Source organism: Nelumbo lutea, chromosome 7, assembly GCF_056320005.1.
Source record: "Nelumbo lutea isolate HS-2025 chromosome 7, American lotus-T2T, whole genome shotgun sequence".
NCBI classification, from domain to species: domain Eukaryota; kingdom Viridiplantae; phylum Streptophyta; class Magnoliopsida; order Proteales; family Nelumbonaceae; genus Nelumbo; species Nelumbo lutea.
Window position 1 is genome coordinate 61,105,945 of NC_142690.1, and position 13,036 is coordinate 61,118,980.

General features: G+C 40.0%; 1 protein-coding gene and 1 non-coding gene across 3 annotated transcripts; one reads left to right on the forward strand and one right to left on the reverse strand.

The window, feature by feature from the left end:
- Positions 1–211: 211 nt before the first annotated feature.
- Positions 212–285, reverse strand: TRNAH-GUG (transfer RNA histidin (anticodon GUG)). The gene has a single exon. It is a non-coding gene; the product is annotated as a tRNA-His (tRNA).
- A 5,858-nt stretch (positions 286–6,143) lies between these two features.
- GSO1 (Leucine-rich repeat transmembrane protein kinase) lies at positions 6,144–12,495 on the forward strand. 2 transcript variants are annotated; one of them, XM_088954615.1, is made up of 3 exons: positions 6,214–10,270; positions 10,363–10,770; positions 12,276–12,495. In XM_088954615.1, the coding sequence occupies exons 1-2, from the start codon at positions 6,838–6,840 to the stop codon at positions 10,725–10,727; spliced, it is 3,798 nt and encodes a 1,265-aa protein (XP_088810741.1). In that variant the 5' UTR covers positions 6,214–6,837; the 3' UTR covers positions 10,728–10,770; positions 12,276–12,495. The 2 variants fall into 2 exon arrangements, with proteins under 2 accessions (XP_088810740.1, XP_088810741.1); XM_088954614.1 differs by lacking the exon at positions 12,276–12,495 and having other exon boundaries at positions 6,144–10,270; positions 10,363–11,181.
- Positions 12,496–13,036: the final 541 nt, after the last annotated feature.

The window sequence follows — 13,036 nt, forward strand, 5'->3', positions numbered from 1 at the left end:
CATCCACCCGGAGAAAAAACTGATTCAGCCAGCCCCCATATCAGTTTAAAATCAGTGCTTACGTGACAATGATAAAAACCCACATGGCAAATCTGCCTGCCATGACATGTGGCACATCAAACAAACTGTACTGGTTGAACTTGAAGCACACAGCCACATCGGCTCTAACCATATGAACTAAATACTTTTAGTTTAAAATATAAATTGAAAACGCTATAGGAAGGGCTTAAACCTTCGACCTTGTGGTTCACAGCCACACGCTCTAACCATCTGAGCTACTCCAGCTGCATTGTTCCATGCTGAACATATAAAATATTAGATCTTTGATGTTGTGATATATGAACCGCGTTTATATCTGCAATCAGAAAATAAGGATCTGATTTGGGAGTTATTGCCGACAGTGAATTTCAGTCACAATGCAGAAATTGAGCTGTTTTGGTCTTCGGTTTCAAATATCGGAAACTGTCTATTGGAATTTGGAAGAGGTAGGTTGATTTTGAGAAAAAAAAAATTAAGTCATGTATATATAACCTTAAATCTTAATGGTGTCCATTTTGTATGTATCTTACCTACCTACTGCTGATGTTATTCTATAGGAATTGGAATTCCGAATCCACTTCCAAAAACAAAAATAGATCCAAACAAGAATTGATTTCTATATTGCTAAAATTAGTGAAAATGCATTAATTATATTCAGAAAATGAGTTAGGGATTTCCTCTTAAAAAATTGGTCCTTACGAACCTCGGAGCCGCTCATCTGAAACATCTTCATACTTTATGCTTTTATTTTTGGAGAAACGTTTCAATGTAACATTTATCTATGTTAAGTGTGAGTGTATATTTGTATCGAGCTGATCACTGGAAAATCCAAGAAACACTAAAGCAGTTTGGAATGAGTATAAATGCAAATATGTACAGCGTAAATACATACAAAATACAAGATTTTGCATTCTACATATTTGCATCTGTACTTCTTCCAAATTCAGCCTAAGAAAATTTAGTTCTTAGCTAAAAATATTATCATCATGGGTCGTTAATGAGTTAACAGATTAAATGGATTGTATTACAACTCAACTCAACCCCAATCCACCCAAACCTGTCCAATTGCCACCTCATTATCATCATCTAAGCTTTGTTAATGGAGTCGAAGATATACGAAAGGAAATTCAGTCTATGATCTCATATTAGCAGAGACAACCGCACAACCCCTGATTTTGGCTAGCTCAGGATTGTACTAATGGTGAATGCATTGGTTTTGTGCCATCGGTTTTTACTTTCATTATTTTCCAGCTAGTGAGTGATGTATTGGTCCAGGGGCCCTGTTTATATTGTTGTTTAATATAATAATATTATTCTGTAGTCAAAAGAATGAAAAATCTACATGCCCCTTCTCATAGATCCAAATGGTATCTGTTTAATGATGTGAATTTGAATTCAAATCCAATGTAAGGTCATTCAATTCAAATCCCATCTATTTGTAATTAAGGCTCTGTTAATTTGCAACAAAGTCTAAAATGAATACAAATTTTGCATCTGGTTCACTTTGCAGCTGTTTGTTTATGATGATGATTGATGGTGCTCGATCCCACTGCGGCTCTCTAGGAAGAAAGCTCAAATACGAGGATGATGAGGTCAGCAAACCGATCTCAGAGTACTTAAGGGTTTGGATCCGGGTTGAGCACTTTGATACTTAAGTTAACCAAACTGGTGAGTATGAGAGCAGAGAATTTGAGAGGAGCTCTCTAGGAAGAAAGCTCAAATGCAAGGATGATGAGGTCAGCAAACCAATCTCAGAGTACTTAGGGGTTTGGATCCGGGTTGAGCACTTTGATGCTTAAGTTAACCAAACTGATGAGTATGAGAGCAGAGAATTTGAGAGGAAAAGAGAGAAAGAGAGCAAGAGAGAAAGAAAGAGAGAGAGCTAGTAATGTACTAGTTCGTGCATATCATGTGAAGGCATGAAGGTCCCTTTATATAGGCATTGGGTCCAAGTGGCATGTCTGAGATATCTGGGAAGGATAAAATTTATCAATATGTTATATTTGGGGCACATCTATCAATATTGTGATGATCCTCATCTGGTTCCTCGTGAAGTGGATGGAATAGGCTCATCACTGCCAGGTAGGTGACATGCCATTGTGTGCTTCAGAACCGATAGGTAAGGTGGGTGGACAAGGTTGAACATGTCACGTAGGTCAGTACCCCAGAGGGGCAGCTAGTTATACAAGTCATTAGTTGCTTAGGTCGGGGAGACAAGTCAGTCACCTGATTTATCGGCTTATGCCATGCTCCAGACTATCATCAAATGGTCTATAAGTCTCCCATTGGTAGAGCTCAAGGTCTAGCTACATGTGATGCCAAGGTGTCATAAAATGATTCAAACTTGCCACATGGGTGTGACATTGCTGGAGGGCCAAATAACCCCTTATTTAATACACATTTTGTATTTATTTTAAATCTTATTTGCATTTATTGATTGTGCAAATTTTGCAATTGAAAAACTGATGACAAAATTTTGCACCACCTTCCTACTTGCCTTAAGTAAGAAACAAAATGAATAATCTTCCTCCTCTCCTTTCTTTATTTTTTTATCAGTTCCTCTCCTTTCTTTTTCATATAATATAAAGTGGGAACTAGTATCATTTTATTTGTCACAAACAAGGAAACAAAGAAGACAAGGTCAAATTTAAAGCAAAAGTAAAACAGAATATACACTTCGCCCATTTGCATTCTCATGCATTTAATTGCATCGGTGCAAATAAAATTTTCACCACAATTAATGAGAACCTAAACAAAAATATGGATCCACTCCAACATGATTTGATGCATCTTATCATGGTTTTCAAAACTGGATTAGACTAGATGGTCGAACAAAAAAAACCAAGAACTGGTAGGTCACCGGTTCCATTTTTTGCCAAAACCAGATTTTGGTTAAAAAACGTTGATTTGGTCAGTAAACCATTTACTCGAACAGTTGAACTGTTTGAACCATTTTATAATTTTTTTTGTCAAAACAGGCCGACTGTTTGGTTCGAAGGGTTGGACCGTTCAACCCAGGAACTAGATCCCTGACCGATTCATTCTCCGAGTCGATTTTAAAAACCTTGCATCTTATCTTGTAGGATTAAAACATATATGTTTACATCTAAATGAAATTTAATATGTAAATATTGGTAATTAAAGTTGGTTTGAATGTTGAATGATTTTTAAAGAATTGTTAATTCATGAAACCTCTCTAGCTTTTATTTGTTATTGATGAGGGATAATTTCGTCCTCCCAATTACTGACACGTAGCCTTCGGATGATACCTCGGCATTGACTAAGCAAACAGCTCGGCAAGTTAGCTTGGAGCACCTCGCCTAAGTCGACCTCCACCTTGGCAAGGCCAAACTAGTAAACCTTGTAAGATTACAGCGACCTGTCCTAGGAGCCAGCCAAGCTGTAGGAATTCAAGACGATCTACGAGGAAGGACCCACTAATCATTCCCAACAGTACACTACCAAGAGCGCCGATATCTCGACTGTTAGAACGGCCTACTGTATGACACACCTCTGAATTATTCGGGTAAATTGTAACCTCCGCGGAGATCTCGCAACCAGCACATTAACGCGCCTAACAAAGCAGAAACAAGAGGGCTCTGACCATGGGTGCCTATAAAAGGCACTCACCTCTACCTGGAAAGGTACACATAATCACACTCTCAAGCTCTCTCAAACACTCTCTGACTTAAGCATCAGAGTGCCCTCCCCGGGTAAAGACACCCGGGCACTCTAATTCTCTTCTTCTTGTAGTACATATCAACTCGGCCACCTTTCAACTCAGCCTAGCACTGCTCGACCCTGATCAAGAAACATCCAAATTGGAGTGTAAGTCATGAGGGAACTACCGGATTGCACCACATCAGTTATTTTTCTTATGTTATATATAATATCAAAGTCATTTATAATTAATAAAATATAACATTTTGATTAATTTAATGATATAAACTATCTGAATCTCATTTGGTTCCCATCTAAATCCAATGGAGATAAGATTCTATTTGAATTCAGATATTAATTAATGTATTATATTTGAATTGGGTAGACCCTATTAGAAACAAAGAAACTGATCCATTTTCTGATTTGTCGACACAAGCCAAAAGACAAACAGGGTTTTCCTAAGAGGATGATTGGCTCCCATTGGAGGCCGATGTGGTGGACTATTATAAAGTTAATCATAGGCTCAGTTTGAAAAGAGTATAAATACAAATTTGTAGAGTATTTATATTATTTTGTATATATTTGTATTGTAGATATTTGTATTTATGCTCCTTCCAAACTGAACTGTAAGAATTAATGTTTGGAAAGATTTTGCATCTTTTGAGAAAGAAGTTGTTAAATAACCTGCAATTGATTGAGCTAAGGTCTCGTGTGGATGAAGTTTCTTTCTTCCATTCACAAGAGGAAGAGACAAGTTGATGAATAGGGTTGGGTTGACTGTTGACTGTTGTATCTCATCTCTTCACGAGAATCAATACATATACATGGAGTCATGGCCAACTTTATATCTCTATCTATACAACCCAATGGGTGGACTAACTCTAGCTTATGTCCATACTTCATTTCTGGTATATGTTCTAAACAGTTCATTTCCAAACAAGTATGAATTTACAGGATTCTTAAGCAAGGAGAGAGAGAGAGAAATGAAACGTTGGTTATTTTTTTCTATTGCCAGCTCTATTCCCACTTTTTTTTTCTTTCAGCCCATGATCAGAGAGGAACAATATTGGACTGTAGGCCCATTTCCTGGTACAGAAAACAAGAATGGGGATGAGACAAATATGGGAGAAGGAGAGGAATAAAGACAAGATGGGGCTGGCAATGGGATTTAACTCTTTTAGTTGTAGGTGATAAATCAAAGTTAAATCAAATTAAGTAATAAGACAAATAAAGGAGAATTTCTCAGCAAGAAACAATATCGAGTTCACATGACGGTACACAAATACTGACACACTTTACATATATACATCAAATCAGTCGCTTGCTTGAGAGTCTGAGACTACCTAGTTCTAGCTAATAGCTATGTTATTAATTAATAAATTGGAAAAATTAATTAATTAATGTAATCATGTTATAAATGGACAAGCGGATCAATGGTTTTGGAGAATAAAAAGGTCCAATTGGGTTTAATTAACCCATCTTTTCAGGATGAATGTACTGCAAGAAAAGAAATAACTTCACCTTTTTTTTTTTTTAGTTGGGAAAGGATTGAGGGGTGGTTTACCAAATAGACCCAAAAGAACAGGACCCATCATCCCCAAAGGCTTCCTGATCATTAGATAAAAGGATTATATGTTTATCTGTGCATAAGGGTAGGAAGAGATGCTCTCCTCTCTCCTACCAACGCCACATACCCAAATTAATTATGATCACAGTCAGAGATAATCCACCGAGTAGGTCAAACTTCATTTTAAAATTATTCAATTATAGCCATCCAACATGGTCATTTGTTCAGAATGGTTTCCCATTTCTCTACCAATTTCCTTTTTTTTATCACCCAAAACTGTGAACAATAATGGTTTTTTTTTTTTCTATTATTGAAGACAGCTGCATGAATGTATACAATTGTATCAAATTTCTTAGATTCCTTTCTGGGTTTCCGATGAACGGTGTAGATCCGAAGCTATAGATATGCTTGATTTGTAAATTGGTAAAGCATGGAGAATAGAGCCTAATATTCCTTAACAATATCATATTATCATAAACCCATGTCCTTATCCATATACTTAGGCAAATAGACTTGGTTTTCTTTTGTTTCAACTTTCTTTCAGAAAACACAAGCATATATATGAATATAAAACCATAGAATGACTTGTACAATATGTATTTCGTGTGTAAACTATGAAGAAGAGGAATAATGTTTAGGAGTAGAGGATTAAAAAGTCAGTGACAAAGGGAGCAAGAGGACACTAAGGTTTGGTTGCTCAACCCAATAAGAATCAAAGCGTGTTAGTTCTGATAAATAAAGAAAACAAGAAACCGTGAAGGAGAATAGAGAATATAAGTTGGAGATTTTGTTTTATACGTTGGGATGACACATTTGAATGGGGACCCTATTGACTTTGTAAGCTTTTAAAATCACTAATTTAATAATAAACTAGAGTGAAATAGGCATTCAACAGCTCTCTTTCTGCTACCATATCATCCCCCCGAACTAAGTCACTAAAAAGAGTAGACCCACAATTATTTCGCCTTGTTTGATCTTTCAAGTTTCAACCACACGCATTCAAAGTTTCAAAACCTCTCTTCCTCTCTGTTCTTTTCCAGGTTTTTGTTCCATTCCCATCACGATCACGAGGAGAGCTGTAAACAACAACCCCCCCCCCCCCTCTCTCTCTCTCTGGTTTCGAGAAGCTGACATTAGTGGCATTTGTTGCATCACACTGACAGTCCCTTGCCAACTCTCCAACACCTATCTCTTATTCTAATAACCCATTTAAAGCCTCTGCAGGCACCGATCAAGTTTCAAGAACAGAAGCTTCATGCACTCGCCCACGACCACGAGGTTGACTGCCCAAATCCAAATTACGCGTTTTACGCCAAACGAGGCAGAGTTCTTCAGCTACACGAGGCAAAGTCTGTCGTCACCCGCCGGAGAAATTCAATACATTCATAAACCATCGCTAGCAGAAATCAGTGATGAGCTGATCATATGCTGAGATCGAGAGAGTGAGAGCCACTAATATGGCAGCAGCGGGCTTAACTGTTTTTAAGAAGCCGTGCTTCATCTCTCAAGCTTTTCTCTCAACCTCCTCATTCGAACAGAGACGTTAGATAGAGGCTTCAGTTTCGGCGGAAATGGCGACGAGAAACTCCGTTTTATCTCATATTTTTCTGGTTCTGTTGTTGGGTTTCCCATCTGTGTTCGTTTCGTGCAAGGACGACGATGTCGACTCATCAGACTTGTCGACGACTCTAAGAGTTCTTCTGGAGGTGAAGAAATCCTTCATTGAGGACCCATTAAACGTTTTGGACGATTGGTCTGAAGACAACCCCGAGTTCTGCACTTGGAGAGGAGTTTCCTGCGGATCGGACACCGTTGATGGCTCGTATGACGTGACGGGTCTCAACTTATCCGACTCGTCACTTGCCGGGTCGATATCACCTTCACTCGGTCTCCTGCACAACCTGCTCCACCTTGATCTGTCCTCTAACCGTCTCACGGGCCCCATCCCACCTCAGCTATCTAACCTCTCTTCACTTGTGTCTCTGCTTCTCTTCTCTAACCAACTCTCTGGGCCGATTCCCACCCAACTCGGCTCGCTCACCGGTCTACAATTCCTACGAATCGGTAACAATGATCTTACCGGTTCTATCCCAAGTTCCTTTGGAAACCTTTCCAACTTGGTATTCCTTGGCTTAGGCACCTGTAATCTCAACGGCCGGATTCCTCCAGAACTCGGTCAACTTGGCCATGTTCAGACACTTAATATCCAAGAAAATTATCTAGAAGGTCCTCTTCCACCGGAGCTGGGCAACTGCACGAGCCTTGTTACATTCACCGTGGCTCTCAACAATCTCACTGGACCGATTCCACCTGAATTGGGTCGTCTTAGCAATCTCCAAACTCTAAACCTTGCCAATAATACTTTGTCAGGAGAGATTCCGAGCCAGCTGGGTGAGTTGAGTCAACTCCTTTATATCAATTTCATGGGGAATCAGCTTGAGGGCCAAATTCCAAAGTCTCTGGCACAGTTGAGTGGTCTTAAGAATCTCGACTTGTCCTATAACAGGTTGACGGGAGAAATCCCAGAAGAACTGGGTAAATTGGACAAGCTGCTGGACATGGTGTTGTCAAACAACAAGCTCTCTGGTACTCTGTCAAGCAATCTCTTCTCAAACACCACCAGTTTGGACCAAATAATTTTATCTGATAATGCGTTGGTTGGGAAAATCCCAGCAAGTTTACGGGAATGCCGGTCACTGACACAGTTGGATTTAGCTGACAATCGGTTCGAAGGACCGATACCCATTGAATTGTTCGACCTCCTTGATCTAACTGATCTCTATCTCCACAACAACAGCCTGGTTGGGACGATTCCTCCATCAATTGGAAACCTCAGCAATCTTCGAACATTAGCTCTGTACCACAACAACTTACATGGAGGTCTGCCACAGGAGATTGGGAAGCTGGGGCAGCTTGGAACTCTCTATCTCTATGAAAATCGGCTGTCGGGGGAGATTCCTACAGAGATCACCAACTGTTCGAGATTGCAGATGCTCGATCTTTACGGAAATCAGTTCTCCGGAAGCATTCCCATTACTATCGGAAGGCTAAAGGAGTTGAATCTGCTTCATCTCAGACAAAATGATCTATCCGGTGAAATTCCCGCCAGCTTAGGTAACTGCAAGCAACTTGATACCCTGGATTTGGCAGATAATCGTCTCTCTGGTAGCATCCCTGCAACTTTCGGGTTCCTTGAATCACTGAAACTGTTCATGCTTTACAACAATTCCCTCCAAGGTAATCTTCCTGAGGAACTAGCAAATATCGCCAACCTGACTAGAGTGAACCTCTCTAACAACAGATTGAATGGCACAATCGTTCCCTTGTGTAGCTCGAATTCTCTTCTTTCTTTTGATCTCACTAACAACTCATTTGACTCTGAAATTCCTCCCCAGTTGGGGAATTCACGTTCCCTTGATAGATTAAGACTGGGGAACAACAGATTTTCAGGAAACATCCCTTGGACATTAGGAAACATCACTGAGCTCTCACTCCTAGACCTCTCTGGCAATTCACTCACCGGGCCCATACCCATGGAACTCTCATTTTGCAAGAAACTCTCCCATATTGATCTAAACAACAACCTTCTTTCTGGGCCAATCCCAACGTGGCAAGGAAGCTTGCCTCTGTTGGGTGAGCTCAAGCTTTCTTCCAATTTACTTGTTGGCCCTCTTCCTGATCAACTGTTCAACTGTTCCAATCTCCTGGTTCTTTCCCTTGACGTCAATTCCTTGAATGGGACTATACCTCCTGAAATTGGAAATCTTGAGTCCCTCAATGTCCTTACTCTCGACCACAACAGGTTTTCTGGACCAATCCCCTCAGACCTCAGCAAGTTGAGCAAGCTTTATGAGCTCCGGCTCTCAAGGAACAGCTTTGATGGACAAATTCCGATAGAGCTTGGACAGCTCCAGAATCTACAGATTGTTTTGGACCTCAGCCACAACAATCTTACTGGTGAAATCCCACCTTCCATTGGCACATTATCAAAACTTGAAATCCTTAACCTGTCTCACAATAACCTTGTTGGTGAAGTCCCTCCCCAAGTTGGGGAGATGAGCAGCCTGGGCATGCTTGATCTGTCCTACAATAATCTTCAAGGCCAATTGGACGAGCAATTCTCACATTGGCCAGCTGAGGCCTTTGCAGGGAACCTTGGCCTGTGTGGGGATCCTCTCAGTTCCTGCAGCAACTTGCTACAGTCACACCGTAGCCACTCTGGGCTTAATGCATCGTCAGTGGTGGCAATAATAGCTGTTTCAGCTATTGTCGCCATTATTGTGATGGTACTTGGAGTTTCACTCTTGATCAAACATAAGCACCAATCCTTCAGAAGAGACCGGGAAGTGAACTGTGTATACTCCTCGAGCTCTTTCATGCAGCGGAGACTACTATTCCGACATGGTGCCATGAGGCGAGAATTCAAATGGAGTAACATCATGAAAGCCACCGGCAGCCTAAGCGATGAGTACATGATTGGAACAGGTGGGTCTGGGACGATTTACAAGGCAGAGTTACCAAGTGGAGAGACAGTTGCAGTAAAGAAGATACTGAGCAAGGATGATGTCCTTTTGGATAGGAGCTTCACAAGGGAGATTCGGACACTGGGAAGGATAAGGCATAGACATCTGGTCAAGTTGTTAGGATGCTGTAGTAACAAAGTCGCAGGGTCGAATCTGTTGATATACGAGTACATGGAGAATGGAAGTTTATGGGATTGGTTGCATAATCCTTTTGCGAATAGCAAGAAGAAGAAAAACCTTGATTGGGAGATGCGGCTCAGGATTGCAGTTGGGTTGGCACATGGAGTGGAATATCTTCACCACGACTGTGTACCAGTGATCATTCACAGGGACATCAAATCAAGCAATGTACTTCTGGATGCAGACATGGAAGCACACCTTGGGGATTTCGGCCTGGCAAAGCTGCTCATTGAGAACCATGACTCGGAGTGCACTGAGTCAAGTTCTTTGTTTGCAGGGTCTTACGGTTACATTGCTCCAGGTACGAATATCAGTGGGAAAAATAGTTCTGTTTACTGTTAGTTACATATATCAAACAGTTGTGTGATAATGATTTGATTTCCTCTGTTTCAGAGTATGCATACTCGATGAAGGCGACGGAGAAGAGTGATGTGTACAGCATGGGTATCGTGTTGATGGAGCTGGTGAGTGGGTGCACGCCCACTGGTGGAACTTTTGGAGCAGATATGGACATGGTGAGGTGGGTGGAGTCACGCATTGAAATGCCAGGAGCTGAACGAGAGGAGTTAATAGACCCTTCACTGAAACCACTCTTACCAGATGAAGAATGTGCCGTATTCCAAGTGCTTGATATTGCTTTGCAGTGCACGAGAACTGCCCCAGCAGAAAGACCATCATCCCGGCAAGTGTCAGATCTCCTCCTTCACATAGCCAACTCCTCAGAAAAGAAGACGACTAGGACTCCGCAGAAGCAATAGATGAAAACTCCCAGTTTAGAACAGGTTACAGAATCGATTTTCGGTCAGTTTTTTCTTCACTTTCAGTCTCTGGTTTTTGCTCTCACTCAACCTTTGTTTTGATGATCCCTCTTTATGCTGTAAATCAGCAATGCTTCTTCCACAGCTCTCAATTCTGAGAATTTGACATGGCTCCATTCATATTCCATTTAGTTAACGTTATAGTGAGTGATGCATATAGATAACAAAAGAAATTCGAGGATATTTACCTAATGGGAGTTTCTGAGTGCTAATTAATGCATACCTAAGCTGTGGTAAATAGATGTAGATCTTCCGAAGGAATCTGGGTTCATATGTATAATTAAAAAATCTCTGAGATGAGATTCGAAAGATCAATGTTGGGTGGCTTAATCCACCTTGTGATATTGTATTTTTATAATGATGAATGCAGATTACAGTGGACTATTAAACATAAGAATGAGATATTCAATTAGTTATGGATAACTAATCCATGATTGTGAATAAAAAAAGGAACCATCACGTCACGTTTTAATCAGACCCTCAACTCTCAGTTTCTGTTAATAAATGGTCAAAACATGGAATGATCCTGTATTAAGTTCCGACACTTGTGTATCCTCATTTCTTTTTAAATTTTTCTGTGATAATATCATTTTGTTTGAGATTCAATATTTATGATCTTGTAATAATATCTAGGGTAAAATACAAAAACTTGTCCTATAGTTTCACTTTAGCAAAAACCTCCCTTAAATTTTTAAATAATTTGACAAAAACCTCCCTTCTGTCAATGATCATGACGAAAACATTAAATTGATTAATCACTTTTCCCAAATACCTATTTTACCATTTTACAAATTTATTTGCATATATTTCTATCAAAACACCCCTGTTGGCATGTTATCCCCTTTTCCTCTCCAGTCAACCTCTTTCTTCTTCAACTTCAAAACCCTAATTCAGATAAGCTCTTAGTATTTGTGATTAGAACATAAAAGAAACTCCGTTTGTAGTCCTCCACTTTCAACTACCAAGGTTCATGTCTGAAGACTCTGAACTCGACATCCAGATTTCTATTACCTTTGATCCCTTCGTAGAAGCAAATACTAAGGATTTGGGTGTTGGGGCAAAGGAGTATGTGCATGTGCATAGAGGACCAGTATTTCAATGAGAGATTCTCTTCATTCGGCGGTTTTTCCTCTTTGTGTTTCTAAATGTTCTTGCTTGAAGACAGGGTCATTGTCTGTTGCCTTCACCTATGAGTACTCAATGAACCCGAAAGAAGAAACCCTTGTTTCTCTTTTTTTTTTTTTGTTTTAATTTTTCTTTATTTTTCCAGATTTATTGCTTTCTTGAGTATTAACAACTCAAATTTTCTTTGCCTACTAATGGGTGGGTTTCATGAAAAGAAAATTCATATTTCTTCATCGTATATTTCATTATTGATTGGCATCATTCTTTTCAAGTATCTCTCTGTTTTAACTGATGATTTGGATATTATAATGAACTCTTGGGAGGAGGAAGGCTGGTTCTAACATGATTTTGTTTCCTCTGCAGCTCTGCTGATTTGGTTGTTTCTAGAAATCTATTTTTGCTAATAGATCTTATCAAAAATAGTTTTTTCCCCACTTGCAATTGTAAGAAAAAACCGATCTCTTTTCATCATGAATTGTTTCATGGTAATCATGTTTGAAGATGCCTCATTGAACTTGAAGAGGGATTCCTCAAGAAGGTTTTAGTTTTGATGGGTACCAAGAAGCTAGCTAAGTTTTAGTTTTGATCTCTTTTTTCTTCTTTCTCCTCACCGTCCCTGCACAACACCAAGCTGTGAACCGCCATTGGAACCACCACTATGTGGGGGCGGTTTGGTGCTGTATTCCAACGAAAACATGAAATTAATCCAGCTCTCTCTTTTTACCCCGAGAACATGAAATTAATCCAATAGTATTCCAACTGTGATTGTGACGGTGGTGTTGTATTGGCGGTGGAGATTCAGGGTGTATGGGGGGGGGGGGGGGGGGTGATTCAGTGCTGTATAGGGACGGTGACGAGGAAGGAGAAGAATAGAGAGAGATGAATAATGGGTTTGGTGTTGTGCAGGGATGGTCATGTCTTCTCCACCATCCCCGTTGTCAGTAACAACTCTCCTCTTGGCTTTTGTTTACATAGTTTTGATCAAGGTTCATGTAAAAAACACAAACAAAATGTAAGACATTAGTAATTTAGACGGTGGAGCTTAGGGGTAAAGAAGTCAACACAAGAGGAAAGAGCGTAACATACCAAGAAGGGTATTATTTCCGTAAAAATAGGGGCAAATA